This window comes from Gymnoscopelus microlampas, assembly GCF_963454915.1.
Source record: "Gymnoscopelus microlampas genome assembly, chromosome: 8".
NCBI classification, from domain to species: domain Eukaryota; kingdom Metazoa; phylum Chordata; class Actinopteri; order Myctophiformes; family Myctophidae; genus Gymnoscopelus; species Gymnoscopelus microlampas.
Window position 1 is genome coordinate 48199716 of NC_139945.1, and position 17040 is coordinate 48216755.

The window sequence follows — 17040 nt, forward strand, 5'->3', positions numbered from 1 at the left end:
AGTAAGTAAGGCAACACACACACACACAACACGGAACTCCTTCACTGGCTCACTGCAGACCTTCAGGCGACACGCTGAGGAGGAGACGGAAGCATGAATTTGTCACAAACCCTGACGTTAACTTAGTGGAAACATTTGTGTCGTCCTCCTCCTCTCTCTGTTTTAATGTTTAAGATTCAAGCCGTGCCAATGTCGAGGAATGGATAGTGTGCCGCCAGCAGGTAAAGGAGACACTACGATGGTCCAGCGCAGCGAAGAAGACACTGGTGAGAGTCGTGGTGGACATGCTGTGGAAGAAGAGGCTCTACACCAGTGTGAACTCATCCAGAACATGATCGACATTTCCATCTCCAGTCTGACAGGACTCAGGACCAAGTGCGCTGCGTCCAATGACCTCACCCAGCAGGAGATACGCACTTTGGAGGTAATAATACAATGACAAGAAAATACAGCGTGGGGAAAGTACTTTTTTTGTTTACTGAAGTAAAAGTATCAATACTGCAATGTAGACTTACTCTGTTACAAGTAAAAGTCCGGAATTCAAAATTTACTTGAGTAAAAGTACAAAAGTATTGGTATCAAAATGTACTTGAAGTACCAAAAGTAGAAAGTATTTTCATTATGCATCATGAGGCATTGTGAGCTTGTAGATCTGCTATTTTCAAATGACCAAAATGTGTAAGGGCTGAAGTGGTCAATTTATGTTTTGTAAAAAATAAACAAAATCTACAAAGTAACTCAATTTTTCAAATGATTGTAGTGGAGTAAAAGTACAGTATTTGCCTCTCAGGTATAGAGGAGTAGAAGTAAAAGTACCAGCACTGTAGGTAATACAATGATAAGAATTTGAAAAGGCAGCGTGGGGAAAGAGATGATAATGGACAAATGGTATCTATCACGTCTCAAAAGTTTCAGTCCTTCTGTTCTGACAAATTCGGAAGTTGGCTGGTAACTTAATTGGGCTTTGACAAATTAAACGGTACCCTATCTATCTATCTATCTATCTATCTATCTATCTATCTATCTATCTATCTATCTATCTATCTATCAATCTACATTTAAAAGGAGGGCTATAACATTGTTTTTTTTCTAGAAAAAAGGGCACAGGTGAGGTACAAATAAGGTGAAGATGAACCTTTTGTAGTGAATGAAATGATGATTTACTAGACATTCTGGCCTACTCAGGAACGATGCAAATTGGAAATGTATGCCACACTTGGTTATGCTAAGTTGTATTGTGTCTGTCTACCTGTGTCCCCTTTATGCCCATAAATGGAGATCTATATACCTGTCTGTCTATCTATACCCATATATGGAAATACCTGATGTCATCATCAGTATATGCCCATAATACTGATGCCATATCGGTCGCATCGGTTGTTCTGGACAACTGGACCTCCATATGTGCCCTGTTATGGAAAAAGAATATATCCAGTTGAGGTGAAGCTGATGAGAAATACGTTTATTTGTGGAATCTAAAACAAGCCTGTTTCTCTTGAATGTCCTGTCTCTAAAGCCCCAGAGGGCCTGCACCCTGAGCTAACATTCAGTGCTCCTCTCACCGTCGTGTCACTCCCAAGCTCTTCTAAATGAAGTCCCTCTCACATCTTTTCTCAGTGTCGCTGCGACGACCGGGTATGGTCTAGTTCAATCATAAATGATACATCAGTATTTGACAGTCCAATATTGCCATAACAGCCCATATATGGACATGATCGGGTTTGATCGTTGGTTCTGTAAAAACGCTGATCCGACGACGTCACACCGGGCACCGCACTCCCTCTGGTTCTGTGCGACATGCACACAGAGTTTGAAGTTGATGGTACGGCGGTTCTGAAGATATGCGAAGGACAGACACACACACTCGCACGCAGAGATTTGCGTAATTTATAGTTAGACTAGATAGACCGGTGCCCAACGGGAGCTATGCAAGTTGGTAATGCATCCCCACCTGGTTATGCAATACCTGTTTTACCTGTCTGTCTGTCTTCATGCCCATATATGGAGATCTCTGTATCTGCCTGTTCCCATATATGGAGTTCCCTGATGTCATCAGTATAACCCTATATATGGGTATATCAGTTAGTTCGGCAATTCTGGTTAACCAGATCTCCATATATGCCTATATATTGGCATATTGGTCGAATCGGCTGCTAATCTGAATGACTTCATGCCGGCACTGCACTCCCTCGGGTCCTCCAAGTTTGCAGTTGATCAGTCCAACGGTTTCTCGAGATACGCGAAGGACAGATACACAAACTTGCACGCAATGCGTGATTTATGGTTAGACAAATTCCCTAAAGGAATATAGCTTGGTACTAGTTTGACCTGTTGAACAGCTAATGGCTGATGGCACATTAGTTTTAAGTCAGGGTGTGTGTGTGTGTGTGTGTGTGTGTGTGTGTGTGTGTGTGTGTGTGTGTGTGTGTGTGTATGTGTGTATGTGTGTATGTATGTATGTATGTATGTATATATATATATATATATATACTAGAGTTTCGGGGGGCTACGCCCCCCTCAACCCCAGCCGCGCACGGGGCCCAGCGTGGCCGTGTGTATATTGGGGGACCCAAATCGCCGGAGTGAAACTGGGGAAAAGTTTTTTTGAAAAAGGAAAAAATTTGAAGAAATAATATTTGTTATGTTTCAGGGGGTCCACAGGGGGTCCGCGGACCCCCTGATGGTCCACTGACCCCCTGTGGAGTGTTGGGACGCGCGGGGACACCCCTGGAACATTGCGGACCATTTCGGTGTTTTTTTTTTTTTCATGAAGGTGGTTGCTTGTTTCTGGCGCAGGCTGTGCAAACCTGGCAACCCAGCGCATGCTGCCGCACGTTTAAGTGGCGCAGCGTCATGAGGGTCAGTGGGGCCGTGGCTCGGTCAGTGAAGACCCTGTAGTGCGGATGATATGTGGCATAGAGGGGCAGATTGTAAATCCACAGAGGAAACATCCGTGGGCTACCATTGGTTCAGCGATGTGTGCGGTCGCCCTGCGGACCCTCCTCCTCCACCAATGTGCAGTATTGAGAGCCCTGACGTCACAACAATTGGAGCGATGGGCACTGCACTGTGGTTGGTTAGGGTACAGCTAGGGCCCAGGTAGAACCCAGTTAAAGCCTGCATGGGCAAACCCAGTTAGGACCCGCCTTGGTCCCACATAAACATGGCTAGTTGGGGCCCACCTAAGGGCCAGGTAGAAGCTACTTATAGCCTGCATGGGCATCGCAGTTGGGACTGAAGTGGATGCCGCTGACATTGCTGACATGGGGTCCATATGGTTTAGCCCACCTTGAAACCATATGGGAACTACGCTGGCATGCTGGCTGTAATGCAAACGCTGCATCATACCTGCAGTGTGTAGTTTGATGTTGTGTGTGTAGCAGATATACCTGCAGTGTGTAGATCAATGTCCATAGGAAAGTCAATGCCCAGCAGTGTTTTTTTTTCCCCAGCAGAGTTTCTAGTGTCTCTGTGTCTCTCTGGAAGAGGTTGCACATGAACTCTGCAGCCGCACTGAGGCGCTCCAAGCCAAACACTCTGACATTAAGCTGCTTCACACAACAAACATCAGCACCACGCTGCAGTTTGTCCAAAAGACACAATATCTCCTCTCCCACCGACGTCATGTGTTCATTTATCGACAGCCGTACAGACTCCTTTTGACACATTTTACGTCGTTTATCCAGCTCTCACTGACTCTCCACATCGGGCTGTTATTTTCCTGCGATCAAGTCAACGATGTGAGAGATTAGCTATCACAGACGGACGGACAGGGGGTGAAACATAGTCTTGCGCCATGCCTTTCGGCCTGGCGGAGACAATAAAAAACCGAAAGTAAAGGAAATGGCCATTTCTGCAACAGAAGTAGTCAATAAACTATGCTATGAAAACATGGGCCACATTGGCAAAGAATGTAAGAAAGAGGCAATCATGTAGCAAATAGCTGATCTCCAAGCTTACAAAGCCTGTCAACGTGAGGCGTTTCGAGCTTGTAGATCGGCTATTTTCACAATATTTACTTGTGGAACGGAGTCAAACAGAATGGGGGGGGCCCAGATCAAGTACGTGTATTTGGGGGGGGGGGGGGGGCGGCGTGAAAGGGTTGATAGACACTGCTCTAATCGGAGCGAAATTATCTGAAATTACTACATGACCATAATGCAGCCTAACATGCCTTGCACGGGGCGGTCCTGCCATTACGTTAGTTACTGTAGTTGCTGTGGAGCTAAATAGTTCTCCAGAAGACACACACAAACATACACCATCTACAATGGACGAACTGAGCAGCAATATAGACATTCACCACACGAACGTGCATTGTTGACAAAGTGATTGCACAGCCGCTGCAGGCATGACAACCAGGTTAGCGTTAGCGACATGGCAGCTATCACAGCGCCCTGTCCGTCGTGCAGCAACTGCCTGTGATGGCTACAGCAGTAACAGCAAGCTGTCTGCGATGCCATTGTCTGGAGACTGCTGTTAGCGTGACACGACCAATGAGAGTGAGCGCTGTAGTTGTTGCTAAGATACGGTGGCGTCTCTGGCCCATAGCTTGTAGATCTCTCACACATGATTGGCGTAGGCTGCGTTGCCAGGTCTGACTTTGTGTCTAAGCAATGCGCGGCTTATTTTTGCGCGCCTTTGGGCTCGTTTGCATTGTGCGCACGGCAGCGCTTGTTTAGCGTACGTCAGCGCGACGTGGCAACGGACGTGGCAACGTGAAAGGTGATTGGCTGGTGAAAAGAAACACCCGACGTTACACCAGAAATGGTGCCTGGAGAAAATGGTGACCAAAAAAAAAGTTTTGAAAAAAAGGAAAAAAAACCCGCAGCGGCTGGCTGCTGTTGTGGTGATGAGGGCGTGCGCACGGTAAACGGTACGAAGCGGGCTCCCCTTCCGTTTTGTCCGACATTTGGTGAGTAGAAGTAATTATGTTGCGCGGTGGAAACGGTGTAGTGAGCAGTGAGATGTCCCCTACGCGAGGCGTAAATTCAGCGCGGCCGGCGTGGCGAGTCAGTAGGCGACATGTGGTCTGGCGGTGCGTTGTTTAGTCGATAACAGAGCTGTGGGGTGTCACCACCGAGGGTGCGGAAGTTGCTCGCCATTTATATAGTTAGATATATATATATATATATATATAGTTCTGTAAGAAAGTTGGCATTAAAGATAAGATAAGATTTTTAGCACAAAAGTTTCCCACTAGTTAGTGGGTTAGTTTTGCACCTTTCAAAAAAAAATGTAATTTAAAAATCCCAAACTTCCTGACTCTCAGATGCTTCAACTGAAAAAACAACAACTGTTGATTCTTACAATAACCAGGCTGTTAGTATCATGTTAAACCCAGTGTTTTTAAAATGTTGAATTTCTAATCTTTCCAGCACAACTCCTATGTTTAATGTTTTTGTCTCATCAAACAATTTGCACGGTGCTATTTTTGGAGACTTCATGGAACTGTCTTAAGTTCATTTGTCCATCTCTTTCACAAGGGGCTGATGCATTCAAACAGGCATCATAACAATCTCTGTGGTCTGCTGAGGTTGTTCCCTGGATAATGGGAATAAGTGCAGAGCCCTTGTTGTGTACATCTCTCTGGCAGGGAGGCTAAATTTAGCCTTCCCGCCCACGCATTCTCAGTGTGGCCTGTTGAGCAAGAAAATCAAATGACGTGCAAACAGCGGAGGAGGAGGAGGTGGAGGAGGAGGAGGAGGAGGAGGAGGAGGAGGAGGAGGTTGAACTAGGCTGGTGTGTTTTGGTGTCTCTTGTTACCACTGGAAAAGCATGGAAGGTTGTATACAGTAGTAGATGCTCCAGTTGGATCGGGGCAGCTGTCAGTCAATGCAGTTTGGAACAAAAGCAGAAGCCTGGAACTGCTTGACGGACCTCTGTGTCTCTTCCCCCTGTTTTGCCTGTCTGTCTGTCTGTCTGTCTCCACTCCTCAACCTACAATAGGGCTGTCTGCTGGCCGGTCAGAGCTGAGTGCAGTGCATAGAGTCAGGTTTCTACGGTCAGGCTTGTGTTTACACTGGGTTGTGTTTACATTGGATATAGGAGATGTGCGACAAGCCCTCTCTATGATTATGGTCCTCTAATATGTCATCAGGGCACTGGAGAGCTTTGAGTTCAGCGATGTTCTGTAAACTCTCGCTGGGCGGTGTCCTCATTTGCCCCAGCTAATAAGACGTAATGCATTTTAACAGCCATGTGTCAACTAACAAGGCTCTTCAGTTTGAGTGTGTGATCAGGACACTATCACACAGAGCCATACTGATCAAAGAAAAGGAAATTATGAACTGGGATTGTGGACCAAATCTGTTTTTGAAAACTTTAAATTTGTTCAGATTTTCTAAGTAATCTATCTGAGATGTGTCTCCCACACCGAAAAGATTGACGGCAATGCAAAATATATTTTCTCTATTTGCAGAAATGTACCCAAACTGTACCTATATTGTATATATTAAAACTTTAAGTATATTGTAGATTCATTCTGGCATGAGTATTTCTCTCATGCAGTTGAAGTCTCTAAAATAAATATGCATGTTTTTAGTAGGCTATAGTATAGTTACTAACATGAAATACTGTATATTTGTTGTCTGGGATTGAGCTTATTATTATTATTTTTATTATTATTTCCATGGAAAACAAATTCATACACAGCACATGAAAACTACAATTGGACAAGAGTTTGTAAGCTTTGCTGCAGGGGTCGGCAACTGGTGGTCCGCAGGCCGAAATTTGCCCCTCGGAAATAGTTTTTGGCCGGTCAGAATCTTTTTAAAATTATGACTCTTTTCTTTTTAATGATTTTAGCTACGTGTATATGTGGGACTTTCAGTCCCACATATACTGTACGCTATTATAGCTATGTCCAAATAGAGAATATATCGCCACCTGAAGGATGCATTATTAAACTTGAGAGTTGAGAGAATGTTGAGAGTGAATACTGCCGAGCAGACAATCAGGCAGCAGCAGTGTATATTCACACAGACAGTCCTGGTGCTGCGAGTGTGAACCTGTGGTCAAAGTGCTCAGTCTCTGGCTTTTGAGCTTTCGTGCTTTCTTGCTACGTTTTTCTCCCTAACCTGGGCCCTGTTGTACTAAATTACGTATATGTTATATATTTTTTTATTGTTGAGTTGAGTTTCACATACTTCAATCACTTCTCCGTACAGGTACAAATGAACCTTGTAGTGAATGGAATTAATATTCATGTGTTTCCTTGAAGGAAAATATAGCTTGGTACAAGTTACATCTGTTGATCATCTAAAATGGTGCCCTCAATGAAACACTGATGGCACATTAGTCTTTTCAGTTACTGTTATTGAAGTGATGTTAACTGAACACTCTATTAAAAGATTTACACAAAAAAACGTGCTACTTCATTATCCGTTTTAATAGTAATCGATAGAATAATCGCTAAGAAGATAATCAATGGTTGCAGCCCTAAACCATAGAAAATAAAGTATAGAGTGGACATTGCTATCCAGAGCAATGCTGTGCTTCCGTGTCAGGCATGGAAGAAGAAGTATCCATGGGGCGTCTGTGATGCATGTGGATTGAATGGTATCCATAGCGATAAGCGTCATTGGATCCCCTAGCTAAGTACAGTAGGTGGCTATGAACACGGACTTAGGGCACCTATGGCTGCAACTAATGGGTATTTTTTTACAATCAGCTTATTAAAATGTTGATTATTTGTATTGAGTATTCAATTCATCTGTAATTAATTTAGATCATAAAATGGTGGTAAAATAAGGTAATAAAGTACAAAATGAACATACAAAATTCAAGTACACTGTAGGTTTTCTTTTATCTTAAAATTCTTGATTCTTGATTCTATCATAGTGAAGATCGAAAACTCCTATTATCCAGCACTAATGTTAAGTACAGCAGAGACGCAATGCCATCCAGGAAAATATTTGCATCTAGTTTGAAAAACACAGACTACATCCAACTTCACACAGCTTTGCAGTTTTTCAAGCATGTCAGACAGAACAAAGGGGCAGGTCTGCAGAAGATATTGACAGTGGCGACAGGAAAGCCCCTTGTGGTTTCATAACGCAGCAAGCGGCTTTTCAACTCCTTGCTGTCTTTCTCTCCCTCCCGTCATCTCTGTCCTCCGTTTGCCTCTCCTCCCCCTTCTGACCTTTTTTGGGGTTTATCTTCTCCTTGCTGTTCTGAAGAAGTGACACCACACACCCACTCCCATCATCATCCACATCTACCTACCCTGTGCTCACTGTACCTTAGAGTTTTGCAGCCTTACTATTTTCATAAGCGTCACACAGCCACTGTGATTTTTAATATTGTTAATTGTTTCACAGACAGTAACCTTCCTCAAAGCCAGGTTAAATTCTCCTTAGTGAAACAGATGATCAAAATATTGTCAAAATAAATGTTGATAGACGAATGATCTTGGTTATGCCTTCAGTGGCCATATTTCCTAATAAAACTACCTTCCTAGGAAGGTGCCTTGCAAATGATGCAAAGCCTCTGCTTCATAGTTTGAACTGCTATACCACCCTGTGCCATTAGTATCCGTTGTACGTTTCATAATGACATTTTGTTGTTGAATGACATGACATCGCTTATGCCATACCACCCTGTGTGAATGACATTGTTTGAGTTATCCTTTTTGAGGTAAATTCTAGAGGGTACGTGCAAGCCTATGTCCGTGTTTGGAGTGTAACCTATACTAAGTTGTGTGTGTGTGTGTGTGTGTGTGTGTGTGTGTGGGTAATCTTTTGCACGATAAGCGCGCTAAACCCTACAAAAGCCTCCACGAAGCAGGGCTGCCTATACCGTTCTCTGCCTCTGCATGTGAGAGTAGTAAGAATAGACTGTTCCCTTGGGCCGCTGTCATGCAAGACACAATACAAACACACACAATACACACACGCACACACACTTAAGCAAAGCAGGTGGGCTCTGTTACAGATATCTGCTACCTGTGCCCCCCCCCCCCCTCCACCCCCCACACCAGCCCCGTCTCTCTGAGTCCCAGTAGTCGTGTAACAGAGCCCAGGGAGATGTGGACAGCGATAGACGCTGAATAACCAGGGGAGCACCGCAGCGTAACAGGACTGGACCTTGTACAGTGCAAGCTAACACCCTGCTGTTTTCATCCAAGTGCCCAAATGCATCTAAGTGCATCAACTCACCTTTAGGCCATTTTGTGATAAGAGAGGGGAAGCTCAGGGCACGGCATGCGGTCTTCTACTGTGGCTTTCCCACAGATATAGCGGCATACTGCTGAAAATTTGATGTGATCCACATAGGATAGGCTCCCCAGGGCCTTAATGGAGCCATAAAGAATTGAGGACAGAGCAGTAATTTGAATGCATTTCCAGTCACCATTCAATAGCTTCCAACTTGATCAAACTGGGGATCAGTTATAATTTTTGAATATTCGAATAGTCGTGCCAGTGTAAAGTAAGTGTACAGTAGGCCAATACAATTCTATTATAACCTAGGATGATGAAAGGTGTCATTTTGATCTGTTGTCAGTCAGCTGAGCTGATTCTGAAGGATTAAAAAGTTCCAATTTATGTGCTATACCCTGAGATTTTAATAATCCATTCATTTAAAAAATCTTATGTAGGTTTTTTTGTGTCGGGGGGTGTAATTGTAGTCTTTTTTTCTTCTCAAGGTTTTTGTTTTGTTTGCAACGTTGAATTGTTGATGCTCTAAACATGTGTAAATTACACGACTACTGTACCTCAAACCCTTCATGATATTTATTAAACAGTTTCTGCTGCAGAGAACACCAACCAAGATCTGTTTGACTGTGGTGTAAAAATTGGTCAAAAGGAGAACTGTCTCATGATGTCTCAGTCGTATTAGTACACCAGTAGTGTGTTCTAGGTTTTTTCGGAGGAATACGACAATCATTCCCTGCACGACATGCGCGTGATCGTGGAGATATGCTAGCGGCTTTCAATGGATGAAATGGTTAGTAGAGGGCTACGCTTGGCTACGAACATTTTCTGCAGGTAGAACACACCACTGTAGTACACACACCTGACCACATAAGTCCTGAGTTCAAATATGGCCCAAGACCAGTGTTGCATGTCTTTCCCTCTCTCTAATCATTTTTTAGAAATTATTTTCTTTAAACAAGACGGGGTCTAATAAGGTTGTGGCTTCTATGGATCTCGCACGTCATGTTGATGACAGTAAATATTTAGAAAAGTATATAACGTGAAAAATAGTCATTTATTTACTTCGATGGCCTGCTGGCAGTGTGCTCAAGATATTTGGCGTTGATCAGTCCAGTAGTTTGCAAGATTAGCCGTGGACACTGGGCAGACAGACAGACACATGCACGGACCCTCTCTAGACCAGTGTCAGTGTACTAAACAAAGGGTCGGGAGTGGGACCCATTTTTATGGGTCGTGACAAAAATGATTTCTTACAAAAAAATATATTTCAAAAGATTTTTCGAAATATATATGTATTACTTTTTTTTTCAAAACAATTTTAGAAATGTTGAGAAATCATAAAGATTCTATTTAGGTTTTTTTCTAAGAATGAGTGAACATAGCAGATGTACAAGCTCATAACGTGACGCTGTGAGCTTGTACATCTGCTTGTTTCACAATTTTTGAAATAGGGTTTCAGCTGTTATCACATGCACCAGGCAAAAATATGTTTTGTACATTAGGGTCCCGGGAAGACACCAAATGTATCTTTTGGGTCTCGAGGTGAAAAGTTTGGGAACCACTGTTCTAGACGGCTCAGCCCCTAGGTGCCACGCCGTAAAAAACAGAAAGGCATTTTACATGCCAGCGTGAGCCCATAGCATGATCCCATCATCTGCCCAGCCGTGATGTCATCAGGATCTGCCATCAGCTTACACAAGGGTTTCCATGGTACTGGGTTGCCATAGCTGCCTATGGTGAGGCTGACGCCCCTGTGAGAAAAAGCATCCAGGCTCGGTGTTCCTCTGAATGTAAAGAAGGATATTTATAGAGCAGACTGTCAGCTGGGAGGGTAGGGCTGATAAAACCCCACTACAGATGAAGCTGACCCTCTTGTCTAGTGCTGACGTAGAAGAAGAGATGTTGTGCTGCGTTGTGGATAGGTCAAGAGCTGAATATTTAGATGGTTGTGTGTGTGTGTGTGTGTGTGTGTGTGTGTGTGTGTGTGTGTGTGTGTGTGTGTGTGTGTGTGTGTGTGTGTGTGTGTGTGTGTGTGTGTGTGTGTGTGTGTGTGTGTGTGTGTGTGTGTGTGTGTGTGTGTGTGTGTGTGTGTGTGTGTGTGCGCGGCATTGGCCAATGTAGTATGAACGCTCAGTTTAAAAGCCGTTTCATTTGTTCATAAAAGCCCCTGGCTGGGTAACATTAGATTCAGTCCACAGATGGCCACACATGGAGTTGCATTGTTCGTGCTGTCTTTGAATGCAGCCTACATGCACGGTACCGCTAGGGACTAACTATCACAAGCTATATACCTGTGCTGATAGCACACTTGGCACTGACTCTCTATGCCAAGGAAGTGATTTACAGTAATTTCAACAGAAAAAAAGTGTCCTTTTTCAGTTGAAAATACTTTTGTCGAGCAAAAGGTCTCAAGTGATAAGCAAATGTAACCATTTGTAAACATGTACTGTATAATGAGCTCTCTGGATGTTGTTGTTTTACAAGACTTTATTATCTTTCCTGTGTTACTTTTTAAAACCGTTCCCCACTGGAGGATGAGGGGTTTTCTATGTGGACTGCTTAGTTTGAATAGACCAACTGTTCTACATCTCACTGAGAGGAACGTTATTAATGACTTCACATTTGTCTTTACCTTTGTCTGTCTTTCCATTTCTCAGCGTGGTCGACCTCAGGGGAATTTCCTCACATTGAGCCGAGTCTCACTTCTCACCCCTTGTTTCTTGCATATGTTACTTAACCTCATGCGTGATATAACATAATAGAAACCAGCTTATTTGAAAATTGTGTTTACTCCCTTGGAGTTGCTTATTTGGATACAGACATTAAAGTCTGTAAGTGATACTTTTTGGTTTAAAGGTTAAAGCTCTATAGTAATCATTCCTACAGTGTTTTTCAGTAACAGGGGTCTCCCCGTCTCTCCATCCTACTATCCTATCCTATCCTACTATAATTCTAGTAACCTCTGTGCGTGCGTTTGTAGTGGTGGTGGTGGTGAAGCTACCCGGTTCTCCCCACTGGCTGGACCAATTGCTCTGATTTTGCACACAGCCATTGACCATTACCATCTGAACTTAACTGTGAAGCCCGTTTTTCAATTTAATCAAATCTCAGCTTCTTATTAGCGCTTTTGTGTCAAAGAATGTCGTCCCATAGCTGCGGCTGCCCAGCTATGGGACAAACTGCCTCCCGGGTTGCCAGATCATGTGCGTATATCCCCCCACGGCTGCGCCGACCGGGTATGGTCTAGTCCTACTATAATTCTAGTAACCTCTGTAGTGGTAGGTGAAGCTACCCGGTTCTCCTCAGTGGCTGGACCAATTGCTCTGATTTTGCACACAGCCATTGACCATTACCATCTGAACTTAACTGTGAAGCCCGTTTTTCAATTTCATCAAATCTCAGCTTCTTATTAGCGTTTATGTGTCAAACAATGTTGCCTCCCGGGTTGCCAGATCATGTGCGCATATCCCCCACGGATGCGTCGACCGGGTATGGTCTAGTTTCTTTAATTAACAGAAAATACATTTTCAGAAGGTCATCAATTTCATCTAATCTTGAGGGAGAACCTATCAGCTTCAGTTTTAAAGTGTTTCAATTTAAAAAAAAAAGTTTCATCACTTCCAATTTAACTTTAACGTTTATCCTGTATGAGTTCACTCTCCTGATCGGGTAAAATTGATATCCCGAACTGATCTTGTATTTTTTTTTGTATTAAAGAGCTGGAGAGACGTGGAGACGCCTGTTACTGAGCAAACGCTCTGTAGCAATGACTACTATGGGAATGTAGAGCTAATGAACACATATTTTAACAAGCACATCACATAATACACCCCCTTTTAAATAGATTTTTTGTATCATGTCCGCATTGGACATGATACAAAAAATCTATTTAAAAGGGGGTGTATTATGTGATGTGCTTGTTAAAATATGTGTCTGAGGTGCAAAAAATTAAACATTCATTGGTAGAAATCGTGCAAGCTTATGCAAAGGCTAAAATGTAACTTAGATAGCATGTTATGTAGACAGATGCCAGGTTCATTTGTTGACCTGGCATCCTATAGTGTGTATAGTTTCAATGTACAGCTCATAGATTTTTTTTGATATTCTACTGTTTAGACTGATGATAGGATCTTGGTTTACCTATTATCCTAGATTACTATTTCTATGCATTTGATATATTACCTTGTGTTGTCCTTGCTTACTGTAAATCGCTCTCTGGATTAAGAGCGTCTGCTAAATGCTTACATTGTAAATTGTCTAGACTATAATAATAACAACAATAATGGATTGATTTGCATTTTTTAAAGACTTGGAACAGAACAATACCACAGACATCGGCAAAATAACAATAGAATAGCTGAATGATTTACGGTACTGATGTGTAATTTGGTTCTGATGAAGAATATAGCACATAGCCTTGAGTAGATGTTGGATATTTACATGTGTGTGTGTGTGTGTGTGTGTGTGTGTGTGTGTGTGTGTGTGTGTGTGTGTGTGTGTGTGTGTGTGTGTGTGTGTGTGTGTGTGTGTGTGTGTGTGTGTGTGTGTGTGTGTGTGTGTGTGTGTGTGTGTGTGTGTGTGTGTTGTCTCCCCCTATAGGAGAAACTGACTATGTACATCTGTAAGCAGCTTCAGTGTAAACACAGGGTCCCAGAAAGGGAAAGGACTGAAGCTCTGGATGACTACCCTCGACTGACAGACTGGCTCCACACAAACAATTTCAAGCCACAACTCATACAGGTGTGTGTGTTTGACTGTCTGACCTTTTGTGATTGTTCACACAATTAACCATATGAAGGTAGCACATGCTGTAGGTAAGTATTGATAATATTGGTGTACTTGCTTGTATTCGGGCACCTGTCAGCCTCAACAGGCCTTATTGCAACATGCCCTACTGTCAAAAGCAAAGGGAGGCAATTGAGCGTGTAATGGAATAATCTAACACAAAATGTTATCCGTTCCCTTAGCTGGATTATACCTACTTTAGCAATGCATGAGACGGTGATCAGGAATAACTGGTTTGAAGGGTTAGGTTATTATTAGCCTAAAATCACTTTAATTTTCCAGTCAAGACTTTTTACACCATTAGTGATTAATATAGAATAGGACCTTTGTTTATTTGTTCAGAGAACTGTTTAGCATAAGGACATGAAAATGAGGGCAGTAAAATAATCCAATACATTTTATACACAATTAATCGATCGGTTGATTGACTAAAAGCAGCTTTACAACTGTAAAATTAAGCTCCATGAATTTATCACTGCCTGCGTAAGACTGGTGAGATGCACGTCGTGTTTTTCTGTGTGCTCACTTGTGTTTTTGAAGATCCACCGGGATGCATCAATTGGGGTACTGTTCAGTGACGTGTGCAAAAACTGGAGCATATACTATAGTATGTGAAAATCTTGCTCCCACACAGTAAAATGTCAAGTGTTCATTTAACCCTTAAAAACGGGTACAAGCTTTCTACTAATAACATTTATGAAATGGGAAGAAGAGGGCTGCAGCTTTTCTCTTGTCCACAGTTTCGGGGATATCGCTGAAGCACTTTTGTCATGTTGGTCTGTGTCAGTAGTCACTGAAGGTCTGTGTGTCAACTGATATCTGTGAAATGGCGCTGCATGTTGTAATGGTGAGGTAGACAGCGGAATGTTGCTCCATATGTCAGGTGTTTCCACACAGAAAGCAGGGCAGACAGAAGCACTTTTGGATGATGGAAGGTTAGGAGAAGTAGAATCAACTTCCTCATCACTCAAGGAGGCTTTTGCGGGAGGTCATCTTCAGGGTGGAGGCTGTTAGTTCCTGTAACTATATTTTGTTGCAGCTCTTGGAACAGATACTGAAGGCAAGTTCCAGGAACTATTGGGGTGGCGCAACCGGTATTGCACATTGCTGACTGAATGCAATCCTCACAAGAATCGTCCTAGTTGTGAACCTCCTCCATGTTTGTACTCAATTTAAGCAGTGTAACCGTCACTTGTTTGAATCATCACAGTTCATCCTTCTTTTCTCAATATCGCAGCTCTTGAATTCGAATGGAACGGGAGCATGTTCAGGTGACCACCGAGGTTCCACATAGTTCCTCATTGTTTGTTGTAGTTGTCATTTGACATGAAGGGACCTGATCACCAATTCAGTGTTGCTACATAGGGTGTTGGCACAGGAAGAGACACGTGCATCACAGTTGACATTTCTGGGGGCGGATCATTTGGACACAATGTCAATCAGCTAAGGCGGAACAAACGGCTGCAGGTCCATTCCCAGATTATTAAAGTGGGAACTGACTCCTAACATCACTCTGTGCACAGGCCCTGAGATAGAAGTACCACACTGCTAGTGGGGGAGAATTGATTCTGGGGTTGTCAGACATGATGCTAATACATCACTCTTGTTCTGCAAAATTCATGTAATTGAAAGCAGTGAAAGCAGTTTTTTTTTCCTTTTGGTGTAAAATATGAAAATATTGTCAATATTTACCAGTTCAGATACCATAGAAGAATGAGGTCATGATCGGATACCTGCCAATCACGGTTTCCCAGATGTGGCTTCACGGCTAGACCTATTATGGCTCCGTGCAACTATTTACAGCTACATCTATAGTAGGAACTAGTTTGTTTACTGCAGCTTCAGGACAATTAACATCAAAGCTGGAATCTCCAAAATAGGCTTGTAAAGCCTTGCTTACTCAGTCTCCACCCCTGTAGTTGGCACTGGCAGTAGCTAGGAACTTCTTCTGTCAGTATTTTGTCAGGTCTTGTTCAGGCAACAGAAAGGGCAGATCTGAGCTTTTGTTTTGGTGTTATCATAGAGACAGCTTGTTCTGCCATGACCAGTGGAAAATGGTCCAAACATAGGGGGTGTTGTCAATGTAGGCAGGCCACTAGCTGAACAGACTTTTCCTCTGCTGAGCAAATGGTACAGTTGACAATCAATTGCCAGGCTGTTGAAATTGGTGTATTTAATGTGATCACACTGCATGGGCTCAACTTTTAACATGATGACCTCCCAGACTTGCACAAAGTGGCTTAATCAACCCTGCCCTTGTTGTTTGTGTTGAACTATATCTTCTGTCCATGCCCCTTTCCAGTCTGAGTGTTAACCGTCCACTGCACTAGGGCTGGGCAATTAACCAAAGATACATCGAAACCAATATTTAGAACCATATTGGGGGGGGGGGGGGGGTTATTTTAGATTTTAGATAGGGGGTTATTTTTAGCTAACAGTGTGTCACATAATGAAGCAGCCCTACAATGCACATATCCACGCTTATAGTGTGATCCGTATCTGGGATTGGCAGGTAACCGGCATAACAACTTACAAATACATCAACAAACACGTAAAATAAAATACACTAATCAAACAAAACACACACAAACGATAAAAACAAAAAACTTGAAGTGCACTGAAGCACACAGCATTCCACCTCAAACAAAACCACCAGACAATAAGTTAACTAATAAACCTTATCCAGTAGATGTAGCTTACTTGGAGCTGGAAACGCCATCAGAGTCCCGATACGTGTAAGTGATAATGTATGACTGTATGACAGTCGCTTGTAAGCGGCCAGTTGTCCAAGAGAGGTGTACCGTGCAGGTGCAGATAAGGCTTTCCAGTCCTTAAACTTTACATTTTTATCCCACGATTTTGTAACCCTATTTTCAACACCCAGTGACAATTGTCTATGTAATCCTGGGCACTACCTTCGGTCTGCCAACCTAGGGAGGCCAGGGCCGAGCTCATGCCTCCTTCAATGCATGAGAGCCAACTGACCTGCTTGTCACCTCACAGGGGAGAGTTTCCCTGGTTGGACATAGCGCGTGGAAGGAACACGTTATTCCAACCAGTTCCCTTCCCCTCCATCAGGCGCCCTGGCTGACCAGGG

The 17040-nt window shown here is 43.1% G+C and overlaps 1 protein-coding gene across 2 annotated transcripts in view; it reads left to right on the forward strand.

Moving 5' to 3' along the window:
- LOC311050997 (kinase suppressor of Ras 1-like) overlaps positions 1-17040 on the forward strand; it is a 49635-nt gene continuing 32595 nt past the window's right edge. For both annotated transcript variants that reach the window (XM_084065307.1, XM_084065308.1), the window contains exons 1-2: positions 1-424; positions 13758-13898. In XM_084065307.1, the coding sequence (XP_083921433.1) occupies positions 200-424; positions 13758-13898 (366 nt within the window). In that variant the 5' untranslated portion in view covers positions 1-199. The remainder of the gene's footprint in view (positions 425-13757; positions 13899-17040) is intronic.